The sequence below is a fragment of the Peromyscus maniculatus genome, chromosome 21, assembly GCF_049852395.1.
Source record: "Peromyscus maniculatus bairdii isolate BWxNUB_F1_BW_parent chromosome 21, HU_Pman_BW_mat_3.1, whole genome shotgun sequence".
Lineage (NCBI taxonomy): Eukaryota > Metazoa > Chordata > Mammalia > Rodentia > Cricetidae > Peromyscus > Peromyscus maniculatus.
In genome coordinates, this window is record NC_134872.1 from 47,975,282 (window position 1) to 47,987,151 (window position 11,870).

Consider the following 11,870-nt stretch of genomic DNA (forward strand, 5'->3'; position numbering starts at 1 on the left):
AAACGTTCCCTTCTGGGTTCAGTTCCTGGTCTGTGACGGACACGCCCGTGGACCTAATTGGGCTTCACTTGTTGGCTTGACGTGTGTCTTCTCTCCCATTCTCCAGTGGGGCCATCCTGGTTTGTCCAGAAAGAATGCTGCCAGGGCAAGTCCGCAGTACGCCAGGCCTGAGCAGCCCTCCAAGCCCGAACCTGTCCTGAATCTTCCACCAGCCTCCCTGGGGTCGCCCTTATTGGGGTGCTGTGGGGTGGGGGGATAACAGCACAGAAGGCCCAGAGTGGGTGGGTGGGGGAAGATGTAGGAGACTGGAGGGGGCCTCACTGACCCTGCAGCCAGGGGTCTTGAAGTGACTGGGGAGGGGCCAGGACAACAGGAGCCAGTCATGATTAAAACGGCCAGTTCAGGGGCAGGCATGTCAGCCATCTCCCACACCACCATCCCCAGCATGTACTAAGGGCCAGTGAGGGGACAGAATGGAACTCACTTCTAGAAACAGGACGGCAGCATCATTTCATCACCATCTGTGATGCCACAGCCCTGAACACAGTACACAGCTGTGTGGATCTTAGAGAACAATGTGGCCAGGATTTCTTTCTTTCTTTCTTTCTTTCTTTCTTTCTTTCTTTCTTTCTTTCTTTCTTTCTTTCTTTCTTTCTTTCTTTCTTTCTTTCTTTCTTTATTTCTTTATTTATTTATTTATTTATTTTGAGACAGGGTTTCTCTGTGTAGCCCTGGCTGTCCTGGAACTCTCTGAGACTGGCCTCGAACTCAGAGATTCGCCTGCTTCTGCCTCCTGAGTGCTGGGATTAAAGGCATGTGCCACCACCTCCCCGATTTTAGTATTAATCTCAATGGGTCAGTTTGTCTGGTTTGAAACAGGGTCTCACTATGTAGTCCTGGCTGGTCTGGAACTGGTAGAGATCCCCCTGCCTTGGCCTTTTGAGTGCTGGGATTAAAGGCGTGTGCAACCACCGCCTGGCCTTTTTCGGTTTTTCGAGACGGGGTTTCTTTGACTGTCCTGGAACCAGCTCTATTTTGTTGTTATTATTTTTGTTTTGTTTTGTTTTTTCTTATGGTTGGAAGTGACAGTTCTGTATCTGTCTGTGGGCTGCTTTTGTTGTTGTTTTGTTTGGGGGACAAGAGCTCATGTAGCCCAGGCTAGCCTCAAACTCATTATATAGCTAAAGATGACCTTGAACTTCTCATCCTTCTTCCTCTGCTTTGATCACAGGAAGGCTCAGGCAGTCCTGGTTTGCTTGTTGTTTTTTGTGGTGCTGGGGGCTGAGTCCAGGGCCTCATGTAAGCACTTTGCCAACTGAACTGTGGCTGCAGCCTCAGAGGTCACTTTTAAACAGAAAGTGAGAGATCCGAAAGGCCCGGTCATTTGCTTGTTGGTTATGATTTTATGAGACGGACTCTGACACAGCCCGGGGTTGCCTTTACCTGCTGCCTACCGAGGAGGACCTGGTTCCAGTGGAGTTAAGGGACCTCCACATCCAGCTTTGTTTGTTTGCGTTGTGCTGGGACATGAGCCCAGGGTCAGTTATTTCTTTTTAATTTTTGTTTGCTTTGTTTTCTGGGCCCTTTGAGCCAAGGTCCCCTGTAGCCCAGGCTATCCTTGAACTGCTGATCTTCCTGCCTCCAGAAAGTGCTGGGATTACAGGCCTGAGCCACCACATGGGGCATTTTATTTTTACTTTTAATAAAGTCCTAGAAGTTTGAAGTCACGCATGAGACTTGCATTTCCTTTTTTTTTTTTGGTTTTTCAAAAAGACAGGGTTTGTCTGTGTAGTTTTGTGCCTTTCCTGGAACTCACTCTGTAGACCAGGCTGGCCTCGGCACTTCCTTTTGACTGAACAGCTCCAGGGAGTCCGGCACTGTCCGGGCATGGAATGGAGCCATCCGTCCAGCGGTTCTTTTTTACATCCACTCATTTGTCTTGTGTGGGGGAGAGGCGGCACACACCACGACCCGGGTGTGGAGGCCAGAGGGTTGCTTGTAGGAATTGGTTCTCTCCTTTCACTACGTGGGTTCTGGGGAATCGAACTTAAGCTGAAGTCGTCAGGTTTGGCAGCAAGCGCCTTTGCCTACTGAGCCATCCTGCCGGCACTCCTGAGTCGGTCTTTGGGTTTTTTTTTACTCATCGAAGAGCAAAATCCCAACTGTGGCCTTTAGCTATACGTCTGGGGCCTGGAGAGATGGCTCAGTGCTCTGCTAGACTCAGGTTGATTCCTAGCATCCACACGGCTGCTCACAAGTGCCTGCAATTCCACCTCTAGGGGTTCTCATACCCTCTTCTGACCTCTGGGGTGCAAAACACCCATACGGATAAAAATACATGCATATATATGTACATACACACACATATATGTGTATATACAGATACACACATATATGATACATACATACATACATACATAAGTGTTTGTTTTACTGGGCAAAATTGTAATTCTAGCATTTAGGAGGCAGAGGCAGGAAAATCACTCAAGATTTAAATAGCAAGTTTCTGGACAGTAGGGGCTAGCAAGATCCATCTTGGAACAGAAAAGATGCGAGTTTTTGGTTTCCTGTACTTCATACACACAGACAAATCTGTCTCAAATGCCTTTCTCCCAAGTGTCACTACTGTGTATCCAAATGAGGAAGTTCCCATGCTGCTTCTTCCAGGAAGCCCTTCTTGACTACCCACTGTAAACACGCTGGCTGTCTCTGGCTGGCTGACGCTCTAACAGGTGGCATCTCCTACAGTGGGCACAGAAAGCTGCTGTGCCAACTACATCATGACTGCATTCAGAGCCTGGCAGGAAGCCAACGGCCATCAGTAAAAAATAACTCCTGCTGTGCATGGAGTGGTGCCCACCCCTGGGTGCCCGCCTCTCCCTAATCCCAGGCTTCTCTCCCTAATCCCAGGCTCCTCTCCCTAATCCCAGGCTTCCTGCTCTAAATCCCAGCCCCAGCAGCCTCCCTGGGCTGGTATCAGGAAGGATGTAGGTAGACAGGGTGAGGCTGATGTCTGTGATGGCCCAGGTAACCACCCAGAGTGGACCCGGAGCTCAGGCCTGGGCACTGAGCAAACTCACCAGGGGAAGGAAGGTCAGCAGGGGCCGGACTCTGGGCCGGGCCTTCAGCGTGGCTGTTCCGGATTCGCTCACAGTGTCGAATCTACTGTCTCCATAATAGATGCCATCTAAATAAAGGACAGAGAGGGACAGTGAGTGGGGGATCAGGGAAGGTGACTTTGCCACCTGCAGATCCCGGGGGGAACCGGACCTGCAGATCCCGAGGGGGGGTGGAGAACTGGACCTGCAGATCCCGGGGGAAACTGGACCTGCAGATTCGGGGGGGGGGGGGGGGGGAGGGAACCGGACCTGCAGATCCCGGGGGGAACCAGACCTTGGGGCTGCTGGCTTCAGCTCAGCAACACCCCTCTGATACACAGAGATCCCTGTGGAAGGGACTTGGGGTGTGTTCGGCCCACGGCGGCAGCCACCACTCTCCCGACACCTCCCACACCCTTCTAACCCTCCACATTCACCCAGCGCCTGCCCGAGAGCTAGGCCGAGGCCTGAGCTTATCTCTCACACAAGAAAACAAGCCCTCTTCTCTCAAGTGTTTGCATTTCTAATCCGGAACATGCAGATCAGAGGACCCTACCTGCTGTCCCCTGAGGCCAGCACCCCCCTCCTCTACCCCTCTAGGTCAAGTGCTCCCCGGCTCAAACCACCACCCTGGTCTTGCTTCAAGGATTAAAAACAAACATATAAACCTGCTCTGCCACTGCCTGTACATGTTGTTTAACCTCCCCGGGCCTCAGTTTTCCCATCTGTACAATGGAAGTGATGGTGCCAATTTATATAACAGCTCTGAGGTATAGATGTGGCCAGTCACAGTAGAGGGACTGAACAAAGGAGGTTCCCTCCCCCAAGGGAAGATGACACACGCTGGACCCTCCTGTTCCTCCAGACCCTGCCTGGGGCTGTGTCTACAGCCATGGACCTATGAAGAGCAATGTCCCTGTTTTCAACCAGTCTCCCTCATGACCTTTGAAATCATTGATAAGAATTCACCATTTCCTCCCAGACCCACACGTCACATCTACAGGCCTCCTGCTTTATGGGTCATAAGCACAGAAGGCCATCGTCCCATTTAGCGGGCGGGAGGAAATGAGGGATCCTCTCCTCTCCATCCAGAGAGGAAAGGGGTCAGAATCCCAACTACATAAAGCCTGCTGTAATGGCGCACACCTCTAATCCCAGCACTCAGGAGGCAGAGGCAGGCGGAGTCCCAGGCCAGCCAAGTTTACAGAGATACCCTGTCCAAAATAAATACACCTAATTAACCAGAACCCTGTTGCCTGTTATATGGAAACAACAGGGATTGCTTTTCTCCTCACGCATTTTAGGAGGAAATTTCAAGAAAACCCAATGATTTATTCAAAAGAGATCGAGTTAGGCTGGTGGGGCGGCTCACTGGTCAAGTGCGCTGCTTCCCAAGCCTGTCGACCTGAGTTCAATCCCCAGGACCCACACGATGGAGAGAAAGAACTGACTCTTGCAAACTCTCCTCTAATCTCCATGTACACGACCTGACGCACGCACACACACGCATGCATGCACGCACGCACGCACGCACGCACGTAAGAAAAAGAAAGAGAGAGACTCCTTATATAGCCCTGACCTGGAACTCACAGAGACCCACCTGCTTCGCCTCCTGAGTGCTGGGATTAAAGGCGTGCACCACCATGCCCAGCAAAAATAATCCAAAAGAAAACAAGGGCAAAGCTAATTGGAAAGGGGCAGTGGCTGGACTGGCCGGCCTGTTCCAGCCCTCTCCAGGGCATAAGGCCCAGTCCCTGCTAAGTGAGGGACAGACAGCATCAGCGGAGGACTGTACAGCCACCATAAGCCAGGTCTCTCAAGAGCTCAAGGTCAAACTGTTTCCCAGACTCAAGGTCAAGGCCAGAACCCAACAGAACACCAGGAGCCCACCCTTGTGGAGTTCCCTCTTGGAGTAGCTGAACTCTGCGGATCAGAGTGGAACACTGGAGTGGGCCTTCCTGAAAAGCAGCCCCCTCTTCGGGCCTGGCGGCGGGAGACAAGGAGAGAGGAGAGGGAAGGAAGGGTGAAGGAGGCTGACACCCCGTGACAGGCTCAGTCAGAAAGCCGGGTCTCTCTTCTTGGCTGTCTGCCTGCGGGAAGGGGCTGTGCGCCCAGAGGTTCTGGGAGTGCCGGGGCTGGGGAGGCAGGAGGGCCGGAAAGGGCAAGGATCTGCATCAGAGCGAGAAGCTTCCAGGGGAAAGGGAGAGGGCCTTCAGGAGGGTCCTGGGAGCCGGGCCGAGAGTCTCCTGAGCAAGGTGTGCGTCTTAACTGCGCCACAGACAAACCCAGGGCTGGGAAGTTAGGCCAGTAGGTGAAGGCACTCGCTGAGAAGCCGGCCGACCTGAGGGAGAGAACTGACTCCTGCAGCTGCCCCTTGCTCCACACAATGGCATTGAGGACACAGAAAAACACACACACACACACACACACACACACACACACACACACACACACACACAAACACACACACACCACTAACTTTTTTTTTTTTTTTTTGGTTTTTCGAGTCAGGGTTTCTCTGTGTAGCTTTGCGCCTTTCCTGGAACTCACTCAAATGTAACTTTTAAAAGAAAGCCCAAAGAAATCATGGGCACACATCAGCATCACCGCCGCGGCCACCACCGTCCCCATCCCCTCTTCTGTTATGAGTTTAAGGCTTTGAGCCTGGATCACCTGTGCCCATGGGTGAGAGCCGTCAGGAGGGAGGTGGCCTCTTGCTTTCTTGCAGGGTTCATTGTCAGGTGTCAGGGTTTACAGGGTCCCAGACAAACCTCCAGCACAAGCAATGTGGTGTCTCACATGGCCTGGGGCTCAATGCCTCTCCAATAACAGGCAGTCTGGTTCTCGGACTGGGGTGGAGCACGCGTGTGCTTCTGTGTGTGTGTTTAACCTGGGGGGTGCCTCGGGGAAGCTGAGGACTCACCACAAGCTGCTTATGGACTCTTGAGTCCTTTTTTCCTACCCTTTTCCCAAGAGGAGGAGCCCTTGGGATCTTCTGTATGTCTGTTTCCACAGAGCTCAGGTTGAAAGCCTTTTAGTAAAATGCTTTTCATTCCCCAGGCCCAAATCTGGCGATGGATCTCCATGGTCATTGAGGTAGCTATTCTGGGACAGTGACTTAGCTCATATTCTCTAAATCCTAGATCTGTACAAAGTAGCAAGAAAATCGATCAATCAATCAATAAGTAATAATGTCTAACAAATATATATATATATATATATATATATATATATATATATATATATATATATATGTTTTGTTTTGTTTTTTTGAGACAGGATTTCCCTGTGTAGCTTTGGTGCCTGTCCTGGAACTCACTCTGTAGCCCAGGCTGACCTTGAACTCAGAGATCCTCCTGCCTCTGCCTCCCGAGTGCTGGGATTAAAGGCGTGCACCCCACCCGGCTAAGCTATTGATATTTAGTATATATTAAGCATATACTATGACCTTGGCACTTCTTTTCTTCTTACGCTAGCCCAGGCTGGCCCAGAACTCGCTGGCCTGAGCTACCCAGACTGGTGTAGGCAGTATTCTTTATCTTGCACTCCAGGCAAATGAACCTGAGCCTTGTGTCTGCTAGGAAACCACTCTGCCTACCACTGAGCTAAACCCAGAGCCATAGGGAACCACACTCCAGGCTCTCAGGCCTCCTGTAGGGGGAAATACTGTTTCTAAAAAACCATTTTGAAATGTGTTAGTGTGTCCGTGTTCTTACGCATCCGTGAGGGAGCCACAGCGTGCCTGCGGACCTTCCGTCTTCACGTGGGTTCTGGGGACTGAACGCACGCACAGCAGCACCCTTCCCCATGAACCATCCATCTTCTGCACTCCTTTCTTTTGAGACGGGGTCTCTCTGTGAAACCCTGCCTGTCCTGGAACCCACTCATTAGACCAGGCTGGCCTCGAACCCAGAGATCTACCTCCCCCACTGAGTTATCTTGCCATCCAGGGGAACTACTTGAAAGGGTTTAACTTTGAGGAGGAACCTGAAGCTGGAAGAGGTTATATGCTCACAGATACCACAGCTGGTGAACAAGAGGGGCCATACTCAGGGCCAGCAACATGCCCCTAACTAAATCTGACCCCTCCAGTCACAGCCAGCATAACAGGGAAGAACTCAGAGTTTGGGGGTCCTGTCGTCAGTGTAGTCCAAGGGGAGGCAAAAGGACCCAGGACCTAGGAGGTATATCCAGGTTCAGAGCTCAGCTCCTCTAGGCAATACCTATGAACTTCGGCACTTTCTCAGACTCAGTTTCTCCACCTGTAGAGTGGGGATAATGACTCCTACATTGTAGGAAGCATTCCAAGCTCATGGCAGTGAAGCCGTCAGGGGTAAGAAAAGGGACAGAGAGTCCCAAATTGCCAGGAGCCCCTGGTGACCTCCAGAGCACTGGCCACAGATCTACTGGATTTCAGGGACTTAGGAAGAATGGGGTCGTACCTTAGGGGACTTACGGCTTTGATCCAGAGTAACCTGGAATCCCCACACATACCCCCCCTTGCTCCTACCACACGGCAGATGCGCAGTGGGGGCCTCTATAGTGGGGTGGGAAGGTTGGGACTTCCAGTCTACCACCACTGGAGATCACCTGCTTTCCAGGGCAGCAACAAGGGGTGGCCATGTGAATGTAGCCCACAAAGGACATTAATGAGGCCCTTCCTTGCTAATTAGCAGGTTCACATGACGGGAACCTGAAAAGGCCAGTTTGTCCCAGCAAGCCCCAGCAGGTCTGACCTAAGCACCAGGGGGAGGCCTTTGTCCAAGGGCAGAGGGGACGGAGCTGGGGTGGAAGAGAGGCAGGGCCGGGGAGGTGACGAAAGTTGGTGAGCGGCCCAAAGCACACCGGTCTAACCCAGGGACCGAGGAGGACACCGATTCAGCAAAGGCAGCCCTCCACTCTCCCAGGAAGGCTTGCGTCTCAGCCCAGGGCAGTTGGATGGCCTCACCTGGGACTTGCTGGAAATTCTGAACCTCTCCCCTTCCAAACCTGTCAGATCGGGAACTGATCTTGACAAGAGCCCTTGAGATCGGGTGCACGCTGATGCCGAGCCCCTCAACGCACCGGGGAGTCTTGACACGGGATGATACAGACCAGATGGGGTTTACGAGCTCGGCCTGGGGACTAACAGCGAAGCTATTGCTCAGGTTAGGGGTGTGTCCCGCAGCAGAGCACTTGCCTGACGTGAGTCAGGCTTGGAGTCCTATCGCTGACACTTTAGAAGAAAGAAAAACGCTATGACCATTATTAACTTATGGGCTACACAGGGCTGTCTGCAGGGTCAAGGAGGGGCCTGCTTTCTGGAGTTAGCTACAGCAGAATGAGGTGCTTCTATAATGGGGCCACGGTGAGGGTGAGAGAGACAGGGAGGGTGTGCATGTATGTCTGGTGTGGGGTGGGTGTATGTGCAAGCGTGTGCTGAACCAGGAAGCCACAGCCCATCTCAAAAGTGCATCTCCAGGCTGTGTTTACTCTAGGTGACAGAGTGTAAACAAGATTCCTTCACACCCCTGCAAAGCACAAGTCAGCTTTCTACATGCCGGTGATAGCCCAGCCCTGACTGGACATAGGCGCTCAGCTCTGGGAGGGTCCTGGCTTGCTACCCTTCAGCCTGGGCTGGTATGCAAATTGTGTGGGACTAGGGAGAAAGCCTCAGGAATAAGGATGCTAGAACCAGCAGCCATCGTAGGGAATGCTGATAAGGAGCAGCCAGCCACAGTTCACCACACACTTATTTCCAGCCTGCTGTATACCCTGCAGGGGTCTTCGGGAGAAAGCCAGCAGCTCAGCAGGGGAAGGAAATCCCAAGAATTCTCAGAGCATCTGGTGCAAAGAGCCACCTGGGAATGAGGCACGCAGGGAATGCCAGCCCAGCTCCTGGGCCTGAGGAATCTGCCTCCGATGAGGGTCTGGCGTGATTGTGCAGGGCAGGCGTTGTTCACTTAGTAGAACCGGGCAGGGGAGTCCCCAGCTTCCCCTTGCTGGGATGGGGAGGGTCAGCAGCTGGGAAGGAACCTCAGATGAGTTGAGCTAAGAGGCCACTGACAAGTAGAGCACCAGGAAACTTGGGCAGCTTGGGCTCGGCCGCTCCAGCAGCTGCTTTTGTGGCCCAGTCTCTTATCAAAAGAGACAACAGAGATCTGTGAAGATTCCAATCTGTTTTCTCCAGGACTTAAGAGACAATCGCACAGCCCTTTGAAGCTCGTGTTTGGGAGGCAGAGGGGCTTAATTAGGATTGTGAGTGCATTCAGGAAGGCTGTAATCGGCAGATACCCGGTCTAGAAAAATTTACCCATCACTACCTGTGCCTGTTTGCGTTTTATCCAAGCCCAGCCTACCCTTGTGCAAACAGACCGGGACCTGGGACGTGGCTGTAGCCACATACCAGGTGGCCTCAGTTCCTTCACATACCCAGACATGGATTTCTGGTTCCCACCCCTTCATCCACCGCCTGTCCCCCAGCACTGGAAACGGGGCAGATGCCACAGTCTCAGGGGCCTTTAGACCAGGAATGCCCCACCCCCTCGGAACCTCGGGGTGCCTCTTCGTTCCTATTTCCTCTGGAGTACGGCCACCTGAGGACAGGGAAATGAAGTCCGCGGGGACAGGCAAAGTTCGGAGTGGGGCTGAGCCCGGCACAGTGACACAAGCTTGTGGTCCCAGCCATTAGGAGACTGAGGCAGGGAGATCGATGGAGTGTCCAGGAGTTCAGGGCCACCCTGGGCAACATCTCAACAAAATCAACAAAAATCAACAAAAAGCTTCATTGACCTGAGTGTAACAAACCGTGATTTGGAAATCGCTGGAGAACTTTCTGGAAAGGCTGGGCGGCAACTAAGACTTTAACAGTCTCTTGCAGCTACCTATCTCCTCACTGAGGCAGCTTCCTCTTTTTGTTTGTCTGTTTTTTCAAGACGTGGTTTCTCTGTGTAATAGCCCTGTCTGTCCAGGACTCTATGTGTAGACCAGGCTGGCCCCCGAACTCACAGAGATCCCCCTGCCTCTGCCTCCGCTTCCTCTGGAGGTGCTGGGATTAAAGGCGTGCGCCAGCACAGGCCAGGTTCCTTTTGTGTTTTCAAAGGTTGCTATATGCATGACCTCAGGCAGCCCCTCTAAGCCAGTGGTTCTCAATCTGTGGGCCAAGGCCCCTTGAGGGTTGGATATAGATACCTTGCTCATCAGATATTTACATTACAATTCATAACAGCAGCAAAATTACAGTTATGAAGTAGCAGCGAAATCATTTCCTAGTTGGGGGTCCCCACCACGCGAGGAACTGTAGCAAAGGGTCGCAGCGTTAGGAAGGGTGAGAACCGCTGCTCTAAGCAGTCTTGATACCTTACACACTGGACAGAAACTCTGAGGCGCAGGGAGCTAGCACTGTCTCTGACCAATGGGTAAGGGGGGCAGATCCACTGATGCCCCAGAACCCCCAGCACCAGTTCCTTCCCTCAGCCCAAGCAGAGCAAGGAACAGGGTTTCTCATGCCTGTGCGCGCCCCTGGGAACACTCCAGAAGGCAGGAGAGCCAGCCTGCTGGGTTGGTGCTCTCTGCCCCCCCCCCCCAAACCCCAGCCCAGTGCAGACACAGCCTAACTGAGTCAGCTGAAGGCCTGGCCCTGCCCTGGGGACAGGGAGGAGCAGTCCCCTAGACTCCTGCCCTGCCTAGACTGGTAAGAGCTGACAGGGTACCTTGTCTCTCTTCTCTCTCCAGTACCGATCCCTAGCAACAGTCTGGTCATCCTGGGAAAATAGAGAGGGACTGTGGGAAGGCTGTTCTGAGACTCTCCTTGGAGAGGGAATGGGGGAGCTGGTCCTTAAGGCACCCGCTATCCCAATTCACCCCTACGTCCCTTCCTCCAGAGTGAAGTCCGCAAACTGGCTGAGAGCGGGACCTCTGCCTGGGTCTAGATGTGGGTTCTCTCACCAGTGAGACTCTGGAGTGCTAGAAATCCTCAGACTTGGTTGTGACAGCTCTCTAAGTCTCTAGTCTACTGAAAAGCATCTGTTTGCAGCTCTACCATTTCAATCTTGTGATCTTCAACAAGTTCTGTAACCTCCCTGGTCCTTGGTGTCCTCGTCTGGAAAGCCAATAATAGTATCTTTCATGAGACAAAAACTCAGTGAGTTGACACCAAACGTTTCACGGGAGCTTGCACTAGGAAAGGGTGAGTGACAGTTTGCTATTAACGTCTGTTCAGGCCCCGGTGTTGGGGCCTCACAGAGTACTCCTGAGCATGCTTGCCTGCAAGGGTGTCCTCAAGTTCCTACGACACACCCCCACTCTGCCCGGCTCCCTTTCCTCTGCTGCAGCCTATGCTCTGCCAGGAACACCCCTCCCGCTCCACTCCGAGGCTAGGTGCCCTTAGAGGCATCTCTTCTCTCTTCCTCACGCACCCGAAGACTGTCTTACAGCCGAGGACCCCAAAGGGCAGGAGGGCACACTGCTGGTTTTGTCTGCCTGCGGTGAGAGGTCTTTGGGTCAGGGGGCATCTTGTTGTGGTCCTGGCCCCCAGTGTAGTAATATGGGTGTCAAACAACCGACAGCACCAATGAGTCTGCACTGTCCTCTGTGGCCCCACACAGTGGCCCCAAGGGTGATGAAGAAGAAAATGAAGGGAGCGACCAGTGACACACCTTGGTCTCCCTCGGAGACCCCAGAATCACTCACGTATCGAAAACGAAGTGAATGCCTGTCCACCATTTCCCCCATTCTCCTGGGCTAAGAGTATACAAACCGTAGATGGAGGGAGAGATAAGGCGACCTATAGCC

The 11,870-nt window shown here is 52.7% G+C and overlaps 1 protein-coding gene across 1 annotated transcript in view; it reads right to left on the minus strand.

The window, feature by feature from the left end:
* C21H6orf132 (chromosome 21 C6orf132 homolog) overlaps window positions 1-11,870 on the minus strand; it is a 32,122-nt gene that overhangs the window by 19,419 nt on the left and 833 nt on the right. Inside the window, exon 2 of the mRNA XM_042265703.2 lies at window positions 3,081-3,187. Within this exon, the coding sequence (XP_042121637.2) occupies window positions 3,081-3,187 (107 nt within the window). The remainder of the gene's footprint in view (window positions 1-3,080; window positions 3,188-11,870) is intronic.